The sequence below is a fragment of the Gymnoscopelus microlampas genome, assembly GCF_963454915.1.
Source record: "Gymnoscopelus microlampas genome assembly, chromosome: 7".
Lineage (NCBI taxonomy): Eukaryota > Metazoa > Chordata > Actinopteri > Myctophiformes > Myctophidae > Gymnoscopelus > Gymnoscopelus microlampas.
In genome coordinates, this window is record NC_139944.1 from 23,346,004 (window position 1) to 23,366,465 (window position 20,462).

The 20,462-nt window shown below is 41.7% G+C and overlaps 1 protein-coding gene across 1 annotated transcript in view; it reads left to right on the forward strand.

Annotated features, from left to right (window-relative positions):
* Nucleotides 1-19,043, forward strand: part of slc6a11b (solute carrier family 6 member 11b) — a gene marked incomplete at both ends in the record, with an annotated part of 28,711 nt that extends 9,668 nt beyond the window's left edge. Inside the window, 9 exons of the mRNA XM_084062271.1 lie at nucleotides 2,029-2,163; nucleotides 9,241-9,344; nucleotides 10,588-10,712; nucleotides 11,937-12,049; nucleotides 12,679-12,816; nucleotides 14,093-14,195; nucleotides 16,048-16,148; nucleotides 16,734-16,904; nucleotides 18,897-19,043. Of these exons, the coding sequence (XP_083918397.1) occupies nucleotides 2,029-2,163; nucleotides 9,241-9,344; nucleotides 10,588-10,712; nucleotides 11,937-12,049; nucleotides 12,679-12,816; nucleotides 14,093-14,195; nucleotides 16,048-16,148; nucleotides 16,734-16,904; nucleotides 18,897-19,043 (1,137 nt within the window). The remainder of the gene's footprint in view (nucleotides 1-2,028; nucleotides 2,164-9,240; nucleotides 9,345-10,587; nucleotides 10,713-11,936; nucleotides 12,050-12,678; nucleotides 12,817-14,092; nucleotides 14,196-16,047; nucleotides 16,149-16,733; nucleotides 16,905-18,896) is intronic.
* Between the last annotated feature and the right edge of the window lie 1,419 nt (nucleotides 19,044-20,462).

Consider the following 20,462-nt stretch of genomic DNA (forward strand, 5'->3'; position numbering starts at 1 on the left):
CTTTTCTTCTCAGCCTCCCGGCTTGGCTCTGCTTTGGCTCTGTTCTGTGCTGGCCTCAATTGGACTTTGACTGGGGGCCAACGAGCCAGGGGATGTACGTTGCTCACGGCTCGCCTTCCAAGAGGCCTGGGTCTTTGTTTGAGGTGGTTTCTAAGAGCCTTGAACGCGGTTCTGCGAAAACTTGAATAGCTGGATAGGGGAGGAGCCATGGTTAGAGTGGGTTTACAAGTGTGAGACTGTGTGCCACAAGTATTGGTTGTAGTCACTTGGAATGCTATGTACGCGGCTGAATTCAAAGCTATGCATGATGGCCACTAAACACGAGTATTCTCAGATGTCAAGCGGACTGATGGCTAGTTTTGCGCCTGACTTATGCTTAGTTGTGCTGTGCACCATTGTCTCACACGGAAATAGACCATACAACACACCAACACATCACCCTGCGATGCATTGTGATTGCATACATAGGCAGTGCAAGGCATGATGCCAAGTATAAATCAGGCTTTATACTTTATTGTACACCCATGTTGCTTGCTGGGAATAGAATTTTTCTGCTTTATTTCAGACGGGAGAGTGTAGAGAAACCAGAGACATGCCAGACAAACACGGGTCCTCGCGCTCACTAGGAGCATATGGTCTGTGAACTAACTGGCTGAGCGACCAGGCACCCTCTGATTTTAAACTTGATGCTCGCCCGAAAATCTGTTATGTTTGGCACTAACAATTATTGAATTGCAACGCTCTGTGGCCACTGTGACCAACTGAACGGAACTGTCATTATGGCTGTTTTTATTAGGCGTAGGCTGAGCAACCAAAGCTCACATGTTAAAATCAAGTTGTCCCTCCAGCCGTAGATGGAAGCCATGTTTGTGAAAATGAGTTATGCGACTGTGGCTGGCCTGGTTAGGCTCTGATGGAGACAGTGATGAACATCACTTTGACACTCCACAGCCCAATACTGCTATTTCTGGATTTTTTTCTTTCTTTCTCAGTGTGTGTGTGTGTGAGTCTGTGGGTCTATGTGTGAACATCTGTGTCAGTGAAAGACAGAGTGGGCTCTCTGTCCCCTAACACCTTATTTATACTTTGTTGCTTGCCGGTATCTCACACCAAAAATAGCAAATCTACATGCTTGTAGATCGGCAATGTTCGTTGCGAGACACAACACAACCAAGTATGAATCAGGCTGAACTCTAGTGTCTTAGCTGTGCTGAATTTCTCCTACATTCTCCTCTTCCTCCACATCCTCCTCCTCTTCCTCCAGAGAATATTGCTGATGTCGGGCAAAAACCTCTTATCTCCATGTTTTAACTTTTGTTATTGCATAAATGAATGCCCTACTTCATCATACTACAGTGTCACACAAAAAAAGTTGCAAAAATAGAAGATGTACAAGCCTGTACTGTGCATATTCTATTTTTGAATCCTGAAATGTAACAGTTTTAGATATACTGTATGAGGTTTCGACATCCTACAAGTCTGTGTAGGTTGAGTATGTAGATGATGTACAGTACTGAGTCGATGCACTCCCACCACCACCGTGTCCTGTGCCTCTGTGTCATCTCATCATCCTCCTCTTTTGGTATGAACATAATAACTATATAAGCCATTTGACTATGGTGGGAGCCGGTCTGCACCTATCAGACAGAAATGATATTGTTTAAACTGATGCGAGGTTCTAGGTTTACCTATGATCCTAGATTACTGAGGCACTGCACTGTCTCTCTGCATTTGATCTACTGTATGTGTTTTTGGCTAGCGACACCACCGTACGACAGAGGATAGATTACGTAAGAACTAGGCACTGGCATTATAGCGGAAGCTGGTTTCAATGTAGAGAAGCATTCCCTTAGGGTATGGGGAGGTTAATTTAACTTAACATAACTTAACTTATACAATTAATTGTAGTCATTAGCCAGTTTCACATTCAATGTTCAGGGTGTATGTGAACATGAATTTACAGTATGTATTACATTATGTGTGTGTGTGTGTGTGTGTGTGTGTGTGTGTGTGTGTGTGTGTTTGCAGGTGGTCTATGTGACAGCTACGTTTCCCTATGTCATGCTGTTGATCCTGCTGATCAGGGGTGTGACGCTGCCCGGCGCATACGACGGCATCATGTTCTACCTCTACCCCGACATCTCACGACTGTCAGACCCACAGGTACTGTACACCAGAGCTTGTAAATCAGTTCAGTAAACCGATCTGTAAAATACAGCTTAATATCTAAACTGTTCCTCATTTCCCTGGGGACCCTCTGGAACCCCTTCAAGGGCCCCATAACCCATTCAATCCGTAATTTCAGATTTTACCTATAACCATTATTTTATACTATTCAAAAATACAGATTATACAAGCTTGTTGATCTGCTGTTTTTTTGAAAAATCGTGAACATTTTGCAAATCTTTGAATATATATATTTTTAAAACGAACATTTGTAACTAGAATATTTGCTTCTGGGGGGTCTCTGGAACTAAATATTTTGAGATGGGGTCAGTGGCCAAATACATATAATTTTGGGGTCCTTGACATGAAAAACATTGAGCACCTCTGATATACGTAGCATATTTTCAGAAAACTGTTAGGATTTAGAAGACATTTGTAGATGCGTTCCCGGGTTGAATGGGTTAATAGGGTGCATTTATAGCACCTTTATCCAAAGTGTTTGTACAATGTGCATGGAAACCATGAGAGGCACCAACCTGCTCGTCGGGAGCAGTTAGGGGCTCAGTGTCTTGCTCAAGGACACTTTGACACTAAGCCATGGGGGGAGCCATGCAGGGATCGAACCGGTAACCTTCCGATTCCCAAGGGTATATAGGGCTAGGGTTCATTTGGGTAGTTACCTCAGAGCCTGGTGTGATGACGCAAAACGAACGTAGAAGCTGCCAGGGGAACAGGTGGTGTTGTTGTTAGTGCTGCAGGTGACCAGTCTTGTTACACAATATAACCATTGTAATAGATCATGGGTCTTCAACAGGGGGTCCGGAACCCCTTGGGGGTCCTCAGAGTTACTACAGGGGGGCCGCAAAATCTTTGTGTGATAGGATTTGTTTTTTACATTGACCACTTGAACCCTAGCATCCCTATTCTGAGGGGAACACTACTGCGAGGCGTTGTGAGCTTGTAGATCGGCTATTTTCGGCAAAGTGGTTTGGTGTCGATGGAAAAAGGAGCAAACCAAGTACAGAGCCAAAGGTCAAGTTTACTAAGTATTGAGTGTTTAAGTGGTTAAATGTCTACCATTAATTTACACAACACTGATAGTCAATGAAGCTATCTATGAACTCTATGAAAATGTTTAATCTGCAACACAATTTTATACAATATGTAGTGGGGGTCCCTGCTTCATCACTCTCTCAGCTAAGGGGTCCTTGGCCTGAAAAACGTTGAATACCCTTGTAATAGATGAATCCACAGGCATACCTCAACCCATCTATCAAACCAAACTTGTGTCTGCTAACAGACTGCTGGCTGCACCAATGCTTGTAGCTTCAAGCCTAGTTTTGTTTTGTTAGGACTTGGAGATCTCCGCCTACAGATACGAAATCTAAATTCGATGCATTTGGTAAAACTGGGGGATATGCAATTCAGAGATGTATAAAGTAACTGAACCAACCAGAAGCACTGCAAAGACTGCTTTCCAAAGGATTCCTGTCTGGAATAAGGATTTATGGCAGATGTGGACGACTCATAATAATAGCAACATTTGTATAGCGGCGATAGCACTATTGAACCAAGATTGTCATACCGATATGTCACACATTCAATAACACCTCAAAACCAAATCTCGTCACCAAATAGATAGATAGATCTACAAGCGTTGCAACGCGTTGTGAGCTTGTAGATCGGCAGTTTTGCCAAATGTTTCCACAGAATAGGGACGCTAGGGCTCATGTGATCAAAACCCTGCAGGGCGGAGGGGCACACACACACACACACCAAGCAGACTTGACCTGGTCCGGAAAAGGCAGACATCCATCGCCAAAGGTCGCTAAGCAACGGTGCACCAGCAAATGTCAGTGGAAGTGGTGTCATGACAACGTGGAGAGAGAGATAGCGGATGTGAGAAAACGAGATGGAGAGTGAAACACAGAGACAGCAAGAGTGCAAGCTGTGTGGCAGACTGGAGTACATATAGAAATACATATATCACATCTGTGATGTGTGTTCATAGACTGATAGAAAGACACATATCACCCTCCACACTGTCCAATCACTGAATCTAAACAAACCAAAGGCAAGTCAGATTCAAAGGTCAAGATACTGTACATACAGTACAAACACATGCAGACACACATGCATATACAGTATATTACACATGCTGTACACAGTGAAGTCCTCAGTGTTCATTTATCCATTTGTAACTCAGAGGATATACAAATCTAACCAAATGGACCCGTACAGTATGGGTCCATACTCTCACAGTTAAGTTCAAGTGACTGTAAGTGATATATTCTGATACTAATCATTGCTATAGATTGGGAGACACCTGTTACTGAACAAACACTCTTTAGCAATGATTACTATGGGAATAATGAGCTCTTAAACAAATATTTCAACTACAAAATATCCCTTACACCACCTTATTTATCCACTTATAAGGTGATTTATACTCTCAGAGTTAAATGAACACATACAGAATTACAGAGAGGACGCTAACAGGCCAGCTGATGTAATGAGCTGCCGTCCTTTCTGAGCACCTGTCTCTCAGTCTGCTTAATTGGCACAAGTCCGTCTGTGGGACGAGATGTGTTGAACGTGATAATGAGGCGTCCTGTAGCCACGCCGCTCGCTATTCACTCACTTTAAGACAGGACAAGTCTGTTTCACACTCTGCTGCCACCACAGCCCCATGTGGCCGTGATAATGACACACAAGCACGCCTAATTACACACCTTAGAGCACCACCAGCCACCACAGGGCACGTATGTTTACGCAATCAATCAAATGAACAGTTTTAATTAAAGATATAATATAATGAGCATTTTAAGTCACTCTGGCGGGCAAAATGTTATGGAAGCCTGTATACAGTATATGCAATATGCATTCAAAATATAGATTCAAAAGGTCTTCAGGTGTCTTTAAATGTGGGGGGGAAATGCAGTTGTTAAACATACTATACTGTAGGATTAACCCTATGTCAGCTTTAGTTACAGTGCAAAGTACAGTAGCATCATACGTCCGTTAGGTACAATGTAACATAAAGTAGATTGTGTATTTTCACAAATCTTAGAGAACATCTTGGAAGATCTTTCATTCCGTAGCTGTTGTTCAATGAGCGGGTTGTAGCATAGTAAAGAAAGAGAAAGAGAGAGGAAAAGAGAAAGAGTGAATGAAAGGGAGGGGGAGAGAGAGAGAGAGAGAGAGGGAGAGAGGGAGGTAGAGCGACGGACAGAACAAGATGCAGAAACAAACAGATGGAGAGAGGCAGAGTAGACAAGGGTGATAAAGAAGCGCTGCTGTTTGGCAGAGAGGAAGACATTACTTCTGACACCGATGTTAAATTAGCTTCCTCGGAGACAATCAGCCCTCTGTTCTGTTTAGCAGGCGGTGTTGAGTGGTGTGGCTATGTGTGACCCTCTCCATTTACACCCCCAAGTCTTCATCATGCCTCCCCTATTCCCCCTGTAAGTTCCCACCTTTCTTTTCTGTTCTCCCGCTTTCTCCAGCATTCACAGCTCCACCGCCCTCTTCTAAACCAGTGGTTTTCAAGGTGGGGGCCACCATGGGGCCACCAGAGGGCCCCAAGTTTCATTTCAATTCAAATTCAATTCACAAGATTATTGTCAGTTTAACCACTTTCCACCTGGCGTCCCTATTTTGTGCATGACATTATTGTCAAAACATTTCTAAATAAATAATGGGCTAGTGAAAATAGCATATCTGCAAGCTCACAATGCTTCGCATCATGATTGATTGATTGAAAGCTATTATATAAAACACAAAAACAATTAAAAAAAAGTTAAAAACCATTACATGGTGAGGTAGGGAGATTTAAGAGCAGGTTATATATTGGTTATATTATAGGATATTGGGGCATACAGTTTTAGCGTGAGTTGTAGAGTGTTCCATGAAATAGGAGCATCAAAGCAGAAAGCAGATTTTCCCAGTTCAGACTGAACAGGTGGAACCTCATGTGTAAGCCAGTCGCTTGAGCGGGTCTGGTAAGTGCTTTTTTCCACTCTAACAGCAATGTGATGTATGGTGGTAACTTCCCATTAATAGCCTTAAAAAAAAACTAAACTAAACTGATACAAGCGCCTATTTCTCCTCTCAGAGAGGGAGGACCAACCTACCTTGTTGTACAGGATACAATGCGTTGTGAGCTTGTAGGTCTGTTATTTTCACAATGTTTTTTCCTTCTTTTTATTCTAAGACATTTTGCAATCTAACCACTGCTATGTTCACCACCCTCCTCTGTTATCAGCACGCACAACTGATATGGGACTATTTGATATGTGACTGCTATATTGAATCAAATCCGTTGTAGAGATGGTGGACATTCACTGGACTGCACATCACTTGACTCTCACCTTGTCTAACCCTGAATGTCTGAAAGCTGAGTCTTAAATGCAGTATATTGACACTGTCGAATAGAAACCTTGTATCTCTTAAACTTCATCTTTTTTATACAGTAGCTCACAATACATTGCATCACTTCAAGTGTGTACTGTATGTGGGCTTTATAAATATTTATCCAATGAAATGTATTAACAAGAACTTGTGACTGAATAATCCACTGGATCCATTAGAATACATTTACTTCCTGAAAAAGTAACGGTTTTGGATCCAAACGGTTCCATTTGTACACTCTCAGAGTTATGGGGGACTTTGAAGTTCCAATGTTCGAGAACCACTGTGCTAGGTTAATATTACAACAAAACAAGAGCCATCGTTATTCAGCTTTCACACAGTAAAAAAAAGAAAAGAAAAAGAAAAACACAACAACAAAAACCCACAGTCTCAACAAAACCAAACACAGGCCGTCCAAATTAGGCACAACATCAACAAGTGATTCTCTTGGAGAGACCGGACCTTTAAGGTTTCCCTGCGCTGCACGGCCATCAGCCCAGGGTGAACTAAAGGGAACATTAATGAACATTAGGAGAGAAAGGCCAAGTTCTTCCAACAGGAACAGTCCTGTGTTTGTGAGGTCAGAGAAGTTACCGTGGTTACTCCCAGGAGGGAGAGAAGACTGTGCGTTTTGTTAATTGTTTATCGGTGGGGAAATGAGATTAGTGGCTGAATGGTGATGTGAGAGCGTTTTCAAAGAGCCACGCTGCATTAAGTTTGAATCCGCTAGCTCCCTACGCTATCCGGCTGGGCGCTAGGTTCCAGTGTGGGCACCGCAGGCTCCCCCTAATGTGCATTTTACCACTGTCCTATTTTTTTAAATAATGATTGTCCCTGTGTGATCATGCGTTAGATCTGTGGCTCCCAAAGTGTGTGCAGAGGAACACTGGTGTTACCGTGAGACAGGTGCAGGTGTGCCTGGGCATTTTGTGTCAACCACACATTATTATTGTAATACTGTATATACAACTAAATTATACAAAGCGTTATGAATATTTATATTATATCAGTATACTTCGTGTGCACTCATTTCCCAGTACCACCTTCAACCTTACATCCCTATTTTGTGCATGTCATTGTAGGTGAAAACATTTAATGTACTGTAGAGTGAAAATGGCCATTGCAATGGGATGCATTTTGAGCTTGTAGATGTTAGCTACGAGAATTGGGAATGTACAAAAGGTCCGACTGAGCCCTAATTTCATAACAAATTCAGTGAGATGTTAGATAATGGTAGATTAAAAAGGCACTCTTCTACCATGTTAACATGTCACTCTCTTGTAGATCGACTATTCCCCAAGATTTTTTCAAAAAGAAAAATGATAAACGTTTGCCTAGAATGATATATGCCCACATTAGGGGCAGGTTAAGAAACCAAACCATAACTCCTTAAGGGACTTAAGGGACTTCATCTTAATTTTCTCATTCTCCAAAGTACTTGAAATAATTGTAGCAACACAACTCAGTGACACCAACAGTATTAGAGACCTTCCAGTCAGGCATATTAGGCCCTCCCACTCCACGCAAACTGCTCATTAAGGTAGTTAATGACCTGCTGCTTGCACCTGATGGTGGCTCCCCATAAATCCTAGTCCTGCTGTGTTAGTGCATTGCAGTGCTCAGGACATATTTACTGGGTAGAGTCATCTACGTATAATGACACTTTGTAAAGTGTATTGAAACACCCGTGACTAGGCCCTTATTCGGCATGGCGAGAGTATGTTTTACCCCCTGTCCGTCCGTCCGCGTGTCCGTCCGCATGTCCGTGTGTCCGTGTGTCATTCTGTGTACAGCTACTCTCCGGCACCGTTGGCTTGATCGCAGCGTAACTGCGCACACACACTCCCTGGATGCCAGAGCAGAACCTCTGCCCCAAATTTTTCACATGGGCCTGTTATAGCGCCACCAGGAGGCCGATTTGTGCAAAACCCATTTTTTCATATTACTCCTACAGATTTTATCCAAACATCACGCAAATCCATGCACAGTATCTCTATAGTCATGTGATCAACACGGATCTGTCCGATTTTACATATTCCATTCTGATTGGCTAAGGTTGGCTTCCAAAGTTTGCAGGATTGGTCCGTTTTGAACAAAATGCCTCAAATCATGAACGCAGCTTGTGACTTCCGTGAAATTTCACACGCACATTCCCACTAGGCCGAGGAAGAAATGCCACTTGAATTTTTTTTTATCAGCCTCATGGTGGCACTATAACAGGCCGATTTGCGTTTGTAACTATAACTGCACCGATCTGCGGTCGGTGCAGTTATCACATTTGCCTTTTATAGCACCACCAGGAGGCCGACTTATGTAAAACATTTTTTGTTTATATTAAGCCTTCAGATTTTATCCAAATTTCATGCAAATCGGTATACATGATCTCTATAGGCGGAGACCTGCTCCGAGGAGCACTTTTTCTAGTTTATTCAGGGTTCAGTTCATGCAATTGGAGATTTCATCAATGTTTTTTTATGAAGAAACCCCTGTCTTGTTGAATTAACATGTTCAGGTTTAATGAAGGTGAAATTAAGCCACATCAAGTCCAAACTACAAATGTTATAGATCCCTGAAGTGAAGTGTGTGTGTGTGTGTGTGTGTGTGTGTGTGTGTGTGTGTGTGTGTGTGTGTGTGTGTGTGTGTGTGTGTGTGTCTTTCCCACAGGTATGGGTGGATGCAGGGACTCAGATTTTCTTCTCTTATGCTATCTGTCTGGGGTGTCTCACAGCTCTGGGGAGTTACAATGCCTACAATAACAACTGCTACAGGTAACACTGATGTACACATGAATGAGTGCATGAGCAGATGACTATCCAGGTAGCCAAATGCCTCGGCATCTAATTAGTGACGTGCATTAAAGGAGAATTTTGGACTAAGTTTTTTTTACCTTTTCTATGACGTTATGATATCTTAGGATGAATGGTACAGTAGAAAAATGTATGTTTTTTTTTGTGAGATCTGAAAAAAAAAAAAAAAAAACAGAAGTCGCGCTAGATGAGATTTCAATCTCGTCTAGCGAGACTTAGGTTTTTTTTTTTTTTTTTGGTTGCATAGTGTTCTGTCACTATGAACGTCAGATCTCACAAAAAAAAGAAGAAAAAAAACTATTAAAATATGCGATCTAACGCAAGGCCTATCCGCGCACGTTTTAAGCTGTTGGACCCGGGATCGAGTTATGAAATGTTTCTACTGTACCATTCATCCTAAGATATCATAACGTCATAGAAAAGGTAAGAAAAACTTAGTCCAAAATTCTCCTTTAACGGATTAACGAGATTCCCACTGTCGCTACCTGCTATCTAGCAAAAATCACACCCTGTTGAACTTGACTGTAGTCTGGCACTGAAGAGACATGAGAGGTGTGGAAGCCTCAACTAAAAACAATGCATTAAAGAAGAAAATGCGGTAATGTACTTTCTATACTGTATAGCAGTTGGACTTTAAGGATGGCAATGTTGCCTGTCCGTCGGTCTGTCCACCACTTTGGTCCTAACAAGATGTTTCAAAACCTACTGGCTGGATTGGTGTGGAATTTTGAAGCGCATCTTCATGTTTACCTTCATGGAATGAACCCTACTGATTTCAGTGACCCCATGGCTTTTCCTCTAGAGCCACCATTAGGCCAACATTTTCACTTAAACTCATCCAGGTTTTCGCTTAAAGATATTGGAATCAGATTGGTTTCATCAAGTCTGAACAGCAAAACAAACAAACAAACAAATAACCAAACAAACACATGGAAACTGATCAGATTTGAACCAAATTCCTGGGAGTTCACGTCTAAAGATGTATACTTTGTCATATGATGGTGTCACTCCCTGGTGCAATGCTGAATCTCACTTTTTGTCTCCATCATTCTGCTTATCTCTCTGTTCCTAATCCTCTGTCTGTTTCTTTCTCTCCGCCTTGCTCTCTCTCTCTCTCTCTCTCTCTCTCTCTCTCTCTCTCTCTCTCTCTCTCTCTCTCTCTCTTTTGTTCTCGTCTTGTTATCTCTCTCTCACTCTCTCTCAGGGACTGCCTCATGCTCTGTTGTCTGAACAGTGGCACCAGCTTCATAGCAGGTTTTGCCATCTTTTCCGTGTTGGGCTTCATGGCCTACGAACAGGGCGTCCCCATCGAGGCTGTGGCTGAGTCTGGTGAGAGAATTACATGTTGTGTCTGAACCCTACCCACCTTGTCTCTCTCTCCTTCCACCTTCCTAAACAGTGATAAATAAAACATGACGCTGTTATGTAACTGCACACATTTCACCCAGGCTGTTAAGACAGCCACAGGTATGACTTATTCATGTCAGCATGAATGATTTAGTTAACGAGATGAGGAATTTCCACTATCAGTCTCAGAGCTATGCAGGGTGCCTCCTCCATAATGTGTTTCTGATGTTGTGTCAATGCACAGAGGTGCTAAAGAACTCAATGGCATGCTACCACTCCTTTATAACCAACTGGCCAAACATGCTGCATGCTTAAGCAATATTTATTTCCTCATCATATCTCATGTCTTATCATCTTGTCTTATTTGAAAGTTAATCCAAAGCAGCGGTACACACAAATTAAAACAAATTCTTGCCATTAACCAGTTCTCTGTGCTAAGAAATCATATTTCTGCAACAAAAAGTGATATTTGTAGCATTTGTAGCACCCCGATGGGTGTCAGTGAAATCACTTTTGGCTTTGTGTTGTTTAGAGGCCCCTCAATGTCCATGACACACGCACACACGCACGCACGCACGCACGCACGCTAGGGCATTCACGAATAGTGATTTTTAGTATTCGAATTATTCGACCTATAAGTATTCGAATATTCGATTAATCGATTTGATTATAAAAAATAAAAAAATAAAAAAATAAAAAATAAAAAAAATAAAAAGTTTTTTTTTTTTTTTTTTTTTTCAATGATATTGATGACTGGACTCAAGGAATGCGAGTTGACGTCACACCAGAGCTCACAGCTGCGTGTCTGCTGCAGAAAAGCCAGTAAAAAAAAAAAAAATCTAAAAAAAAAAAAAAAAAAAACTTTTTTTTTTTTTTTTTTTTTTTATCGAATAATCGAATAGTGGTTTGATAGTCGAATAGTCGGTTTGATAGTCGAATATTCGAATATTCGATTATTCTGTTAATGCCCTAACGCACGCACGCACGCACGCACGCACGCACGCACGCACGCACGCACGCACGCACGCACGCACGCACGCACACACACACACACACACACACACACACACACACACATGAACAGAGGTGTCTTCACCTCCCGGCCTGTCAGCCTGGTCAAGACAATAATTGTACTGTGTATGTTGTATAGCCTACAGGTTTTGGTCTTGCCTTCATTGATTGTACTGTGTATGTGGTATGATGCAGGTCCTGGTCTTGCCTTCATTGCCTACCCCAAGGCTGTTACAATGATGCCCCTGTCTCCACTTTGGGCTTTTATGTTCTTCATGATGCTTATCTTCCTTGGTCTGGACAGTCAGGTGAGAAACCATGGTATCATGGTACTGAGATGCACTGGCTTTCAAAAAAGAACGTGCAATAAAATAATTAAATGTATTAGTTAATGGGCTTTGTAATCCCAACCGGCCATTTCATGTAATTCAGTTGTTGAATAATATAACAACAAATACAGTTGCTGAATTACTGAATACACAAAGGTTTACGTTACAATGTGGTTAATCTAAAGATCCCCTAAGTGGACGACACAAGATGAAGATCAATACAAAAGTTTAAGCATGATCTGATGCAGTAAAACAATTACCTATTACAAAAAAAGAATCTTAATGAATATCTGATCCAGGAATAACTTTGTGGTCTTTGTGGCCTTCCAGGCTATGGGATGTAGTCTATCCCAATAAGCAAACTTTTCCCATATCATCTGACTGGTACTACTTCTGACTCTTGGTTCGAGTCAGACCTATCTATTAACCTGGCATGACCAAACCACTACAGGCATAAAATGAAAACCTGAACATCACTGATTGATGAATTTAACCAGCGAAGTATTGCTGTTTCCTGTATCGTTTCAAATTAAAATACCTCCAGTGTTTTATATGGTCCAGCCATAATAATAGGTTCTGACCTAGTCTTTTTTTCCCATTTTCTTCAGTTTGTGTGTGTAGAAAGCTTGGTCACGGCTGTGGTGGACATGTATCCACGGACATTCAGGAGAGGCTATCGCAGAGAGATGCTGATTCTGGGCATGTCTATAGTTTCTTTCCTGGTAGGACTCATCATGTGTTGTGAGGTATGACCATAGATTTTACAATGGTACACTGTTATCTGCTATTTGCACCATTCTTCAGAATATCATTATTTCTTAAATAACTTATGTATTTCATTACCAGCACCATCATCATCATAATCATCATCATACTTATCATCATCATCATCATCATCATCATCATCTTCACCATCACCATCACCATCATCAAAACACAAGTCTGAGGTAAAGCTTATTCAGGTACTCACTCCACTCACTCCACTCCTTTGTGGTATTTGTTCAGACATATGTATATCCGTGGAATGTGTCCTCTGAATTTAACCCATCCTAGCTGTTAAGCTATTTACAGTAGGAGCAGTGATTTTGGTGAAGTTATAGTGCCAAAAAAGAAAGGAAATAAGTTTGTTAATTTTTGCCGCATTCAGGTCATGGTGTTGTTAGGACCTTGCCAACCTTTAGTATGCTGCTCATTTTAGTCCCCATTGACAGGGAACACTTGTCCACCAGAATGTGTCTTTCAGGACAATATACATTAGTGGACAGTCCTACAACCATCCATTTGTGTCCCAGCATTCATTTAGCCTGCTATGCTTTTATACTTTTTTTTTTAAAGTGCTGCCATCTTTATGTTGTAACAACGGAAGGGCAGTAGGTGACAGTTCTTCATGTACCTTCATGTCTTATTTAATTTGCCAGTTCTCTATAATCAACATTTTTCATCCTGCAGCGCTGTAACTGCCTCCACTTAACCACTTGCCCAAGCGTCCCTATTCTGAGCATGTCACAATAGGCGTACATTCAGCGGAAGTAGCAGATCTACAAGCTCACAATGCGCTGTATTGCCACACATTGTAACCTTGTAGATTGGCTATTTTTAAGTTGGGTGTAGTCTCCTGAGGGACTCCGGTCAATAGGGTTAAGTGGTTACAGCAGTCATTTCATATTCCTTTCTAAAAGCATGAATAAGATCTGACATAAAGACTGAAGTAAGGTTATGTCACAGTTCAAAAACTCTCAACTGGATGAACCTGAAGGCCAGTCTGAGGTTGAAAGAATGGCGTCGGGGGCACAGTGGCGCAGTCGGTAGCGTTGACGCCTCACAGCTAAAAAGTCCTGGGCTCGATTCCTGCCGGGGACGCTGTGGGCGTGTTCTAGGTTGAGGGGAAAGGAACTTGTTGTATGACGTGTTCCATCCATGCACTACATCCTACCGGGGAAACGCTTTCATCTCACACAGAACCAATTCCAATGCTTATTTATGGGTTGTGACAGTTGACTGACACCTGTCTCATCCAATCAGGGAGGGATGTACGTGTTCCAGCTATTTGATTCTTATGCTGCCTCTGGGATGTGTTTGCTGTTTGTGGCCTTTTTCGAGTCTATATGCATTGGCTGGATCTATGGTAAGATATAAGATGTGTATGTGTGCACACGTGCACTTTGTGTGTGTGTGTGTGTGTGTGTGTGTGTGTGTGTGTGTGTGTGTGTGTGTGTGTGTGTGTGTGTGTGTGTGTGTGTGTGTGTGTGCGTGCGTGCGTGCGTGCGCATGTGCGTGCATGCGTCCGTGCGTGCATATGTTTAAATGTACTGTAATGTGATTTATTTCAGAGCTACTGTATATGAACTGTTAATTCGTGGAACGTGGGAGGTAAAGGAGTCATTTCTCATGACCCTGTAACCATTATAACTAACTAACTGATAAAATGCAGCACCTACAAAGTGACAGTATATCAAAATATATATAGCTAGATGTTTTCACATAGAATAAGCAGACACTTCCACATGTATTCTTTTCAGAAGAAGAGTGCAGTTGTGAAAAGCTGTGCAATGCTATTCCCAATATATTCCTCCTATGCCCTCTGCTGGAGAGTAAGCTGTAGCACATGCAGTGATGTGTCAGTATCTACTTTAACCAGATGTGAGTTAGAGAACCAGACTTGAGTTACAGCTGTACTTTGTTTCCGTCTACACCAGTTCTCTTTGCCCAAAATAGCCTACGGAATGATGGAATGTATGCCCCACCCAGTTATGCAATACCCGTTGTATGCGGTGTCCTTTATACACGTCTTTCTGTGTGTCTGTCTGTGGTCTGTGTGTGTCCCTTTTATGCCCATATATGGAGTTCCGTGTCAGGTGTGGCCAAATATGGAGTCCAGGCCAGTCTACATCAGGGTACTCCATATATGGAGATTTGCTGTTTTAGCGAGTTTTGTAACCGTCTGTCTGTCTGTATCCCTTTTAATGCCCATATATATGGAGATCTCGATATGTGTCCGTTTATGACCATAATATGGAGATATCTATATTTGTCAGTCCTTGTCCCTTTTATGCCCATATATGGAGATCGCTGATGTCTGATTGATTGATTGAATACTTTATTAGCAGTTTGCAAAAAAAGCACAGAAAATTTAGTTCAATACAAGGTCTGCTAAGAGGATTATACCCAAGAAAGCGCTATGGCATGTCTCCATTGGGGTCCTGTGTATTCAATTCATCAAAACATGTAATGACAGACAGATAATACTATGCAAAATCATCATATAAACGAGTAGTAATCAAAAAGATATATATGTACAGTAAACAGTTCGGGGGAGGGGGGATAGGCTTTGACTTTGTTCATTTACTGCGAAAAGAGTGACAATGAGGAGCATATTTTGAATTCTCAATTTCTAATCAATGGAGCAATTATTTTTTATTTCTTGTCCACCTTATACAGTACATCATGGCAAGGTAACTACGCAACCCAAACCTCTACCAAAGTAGTCTTGCCCTTTAAGCCAATTTTAATATAGGATTTGTCATATCTGACCTGTACAATTTTTGTTTACAAAGCCTAAAAGGCATGCAGAAATGTAATTTAGATGTAAATGTCAAGGCCAAAAAATACAATTAAATCGTTAATTACAAAATCAAAATTATTTGTACAAGACCATACCCGTGGGGGGATATGCGCACATGATTTGGCAACCCGGGAGCCAGCAAACACAAAAACGCTAATAAACAGCTGACATTTGGGGAAAGCGAAAAACGGGCTTCGCTGTTCCGTGCACATGGTAATGGTGAATGGCTGTGTGCAAATTCAGATCAATTGCTCCAGGCACTGAGGAGAACCGGGCAGAAGAGATTTTGGGCTCACCACCCACGATTTTGGGCTGACCACCCACATATGTCAAATTATAGTAGGATGAGCCCTAACTCTTCTGTGACGCTTCAGTTTCCTGTGTGTGACAATGACCCTCCTTGTTTGTGTTACAGGAAGTGACAGATTCTACACGAACATTGAGGACATGATTGGGTACAAACCAATCTTCTTTATCAAATGGTGCTGGCTGATCCTCACCCCGGGGATTTGTGCTGTGAGTCTGCCAACTTTTTTTTTTTTTTCTAAAATTCCTGATAAAATGTTGTTGACATTTTTGAAAATCTTTTGAAATAATTTAGTTTATTTTATGTAGGAAATGGAAAAAAAAGGGGGGGGGGGTAATAATAATATTTTTTCTAATGATAATAATAATCGCTCAGATGTATATAGCAGGTAAATACGTACAGCAGGTATACTTGCGACCCATAAAAATCGGTCCCGGCCCACTGTTTGGGATACACTGATTTAGTCCACTGGTTCTAAACATGGGGTCGGGGGATTCAAATTGAAATTAAAGATCAAAGGTAAAGAAAATACTAAAATAATAATAATAATAATCATAATAATAAATGTAATCAGTTTGATTTTCAGAACAGAAAAATAAATAACTGACACGTTTAGAATCACTGATCGTTAAAATACATTTCTATATGGATGTAATATAGTATAGTCTATTGTAAGAGATAGAAGATATAATATCTGATAATATTACATTGATTCAGATTCCAGACTATCACATTACATATTAGATATTTTTGACTACATATTAAATAAGTGATAACTCTCTTGTCTGCCGCAGGCTATCTTTCTGTTTTATGTGATCAAATATAAGCCCTTGAAGTACAACAACGTGTACATCTACCCTGACTGGGGTTATGGTATCGGATGGTTCATGGGGATGTCGTCCATGATCTGCATTCCTATTGGGATGATCTGGATGATCTGGAAAACTCCTGGAACCTTCTCTGAGGTACAAACACAAAAACACACACGCACACGCACACACACACACACACACACACACACACACACACACACACACACACACACACACACACACACACACACACACACACACACACACACACACACACACACACATTGTCTACTCTAAATGCAACCTTTCCCAACCTTTTCTGGATCAGGGCCCACTTGAAAATTTTGAAGGGTTCACAGCCTACCCATCTGACCACTTTCGGTTGCCGTGTTCAATTCAGAGATTTACAAAAAAAACTAAAGACTTTATAGGCCTCTCTGTGTGGAGTTTGCATGTTCTCCCCGCGTTCCCTAGGGTAGGTACCCTCACAAAAACATGCAATAATCCTGGTCACTATACTGCCTCCCCCTGGCCAGTCAGGGTGCCTGATGGAGGCGAAAGGAACTGGTTGGAATAACGCGTTCCTTCCACGCGCTACGTCCAACCAGGGAAACTCTCCCCTGTCAGGTCAGTTGGCTCTCATGTATCGAAGGAGGCATGAGCTCGGCCCTGGCCTCCCTAGGTTGGCAGAGGGAAGGTAGTGCCCAGGATTACATAGACAATTGGCACTGGGTGTAAAAACAAATGGGGTTACAAAATCGTGGGATAAAAAAATAAATAAAAAAAAACTTTATAGGCGATCGTTCATATCAGGACGGTGCCTCGTCAGAGAATGTTTATTTTAACGATCAATCAATCGATTGTGTTCCAACATAGTGTACTTTTTTCCATGAATCTGTTTTACAATTAAATGTTTTTTTTATTGAAATAATACCATGACATTTTTGTATTTGATTGTATATCATTAGAAATCTAGAGTTCTGCCAACTATTTGGAGGCCCACTATATCCTCATAGCCCACAGGTTGGGAATGGCTGCCATATGGAGATCCCTGAACTCTAGTCATGTATGATCAGAGATATATGTCTGATATATCTGCAGTAGCCTACTGACCTCTAAATTCTATGAATGAGCTAAAACAATTCAGAGATTTACCTAATAATTAAAGACTTTGGGGCGATCGTTCATATCAGGGCGGTATCAGTATCCGTTTTCAAAGCATTAGGTGTAGGCTTGTTGGCGCTGTTTTTTTCCATTTTCCAAGCCCATTCAATGAATTTAGATTTCCCCAAACACACACACACATCTCGGATCATACACCTACGAGCTGGTGGGGAACACAACAAACTGTGGGTAAACGCGTACACAGGGACAAGTGGACACAGGTGAACTCAATGGATAATTAACACAGGCTTGGTTAGGAACTGGTAAATAATAATAACAAGGTAAGTGGGACAAGGCAGGCAACAGCTACAACAACGACAACAAAACACTAGGACAACGCTACAAAATAAAGGTGTACAAGTGTAATGTAAAACCTAACACCAATTAAGAAACAAGGAAGACACATTACTTCAAAACAAAACAAACACAGCTATAAAGTAAAATCCTAACTACAACTAACAGTGGTGTGCACAGACATTTTGAAGGGCAGGTGCTCAAGTAAATTATACTTTTTTTTGTTTACTTGGTCTGCTCTTTTTTCCCTCTACACCTATACCTCTTTGCCAAAAATAGCCGCTGCGAGGCGTTGTGGGCTTGTAGATCTGCTATTTTTGGCTAAAGTTCTCCTCAGAAAAGGGATGCTAGGTTTCGAGTGGTTATGGTAAAAAGAAAAATCATATCACATAAAGATTTGGCGGACCCCCTGTAGTAACTCTGAGGACCCCCTAGGGGTCCCGAACCCCCTGTTGAAGACCCCTGCTGTAAACTGAAAAAAACCAAACATTTTTTTCCCCTTTTTTTAAAAAGGGCACTTCTGGTCAAGAGGGCAAAGGGCAGGTGCTCTAGCACCACCTAGAGTCTATCTGTGCACGTCCCTGACAACTAAGAAACAAGGTGTACAACAAGAACTACATTTATATTCTTATAACCCCCCCCCCCTCCCCTCTCTCTCTCTCTCTCTCTCTCTCTCTCTCTCTACAGAGGATGAAGAAGTTGACCACTCCCAGCCCAGACCTCAAGATGAGAGGGAAACTTTCGGGTAATCTCAGTCCTTATGCCGTCAATGATGCCAAACTAAAGGGTGATGGGAAAATATCCACCATCGGCGAGAAGGAGACGCATTTCTAACCGACCGCCCGACATGTCGACCAAGCTGCCAGCTATCTACACAATGACAACAGCGAAAAACAACAACTTCAGAAACTGCCACGTTAAACCATCATCGCACAAAACAGGAAGTGAAATGAATGACTTCAAGTGTTTTTTTTTGTTTGTAAAAAAGGCAAAAACTTATCACATGATTATGTAGTGTTTGCTTCTGTTTTGCACAGACTTTGATAACAAATTCATTGTTTTATATTAACATTGTGACTAAAGCAGCTGTTTTGTTTCTCTTTTTAACCATTAATGTTTGAGAATCTATTTGATGAGGTAGATGCGTGCAAGTTGTCCTGGTATACTTTTATCAGCACTGGTCACATTAGTGTCGACCCCTTTTCGAGCAATGCCAATGTGTTGTGCTGTGAAAGGTTTCTGTGTTGGCAAAGTGCTGTATCGCTCCCATAAGGTAGTAGGTACACAAATGTGACTATCTAATCTGTAGCAGTTGAGGACCATTCTGTATAGTCGTGTGTTAAGAGAGGATGCAGTGACCTAGCATTTTAAGGCTTAATTTATACTCTGATGCGACACGTTTATTTTTGACATACACACCATCGTGCAACGAAGTGTAAATCGGGCTTCAGGCTACAGGTGGGCTCTGTTTCAAACCCTCTAGTAAAACCTGGAGTCGTATTCTGAAAGAATTCTGTCACTTCAAACTCATGAAGTCTCTAAAAACACTTTGTCGGGCGAGTGTCGCCCCGCCCCCCTTTCCCCCCCCCCTTCACTTTAGCAACTTTATGTTGATTATCTGGAACTAAACTTTGCTGCAAGGTAATATTACAGTCTAATTATATATAACAATAATGATACAACATTGTGAGACTGAATTACATGGAAATAGTTCAGTTATTGCACAACTCTGTCCAGATTGACGTGTCTGCTATAGAGATTTTAGGGTTACAATATCTGAGGTTAATGTTGCCTGGCAACAATAAAGAGTTCCAGGGAGTAACCAATGTCTGCAACCCCCTTTCCCAACCCCCCAACCCTGTTTTTTTGTTTGTTGCGTGTGTGTGTTAGAACCCTTTAATTATACTTCTCCAGGTTTGAAGTCCTAGGCTCGGAGCTGCTACAAATATAGCTCCGTCTGACTGACTCGCAGGCCGGGTCTCCCCTCTAGCTGCCCTCCTGTAAGTCCTGGATCTGTGTCATTTCACAGTCATTATGCTGAGCCTAACGCAGAGTGACAGACAGACGTGCGTGCTCCCCTGCGTTTTTTTTATTTCCTGCTCTGCCTGTGGAGATGAAGATGGACGTCCATCAGATCCACATCCTCGCTCTCTTTCTCTCTCTCTTTCCTGCCGCTGTCCTTTTCTTCACCGAGTTCTTAAACTAGCCTCTGATCTGCATCGTCGCGTGTGTCTTCTCTCTTTGAGCGCTGAC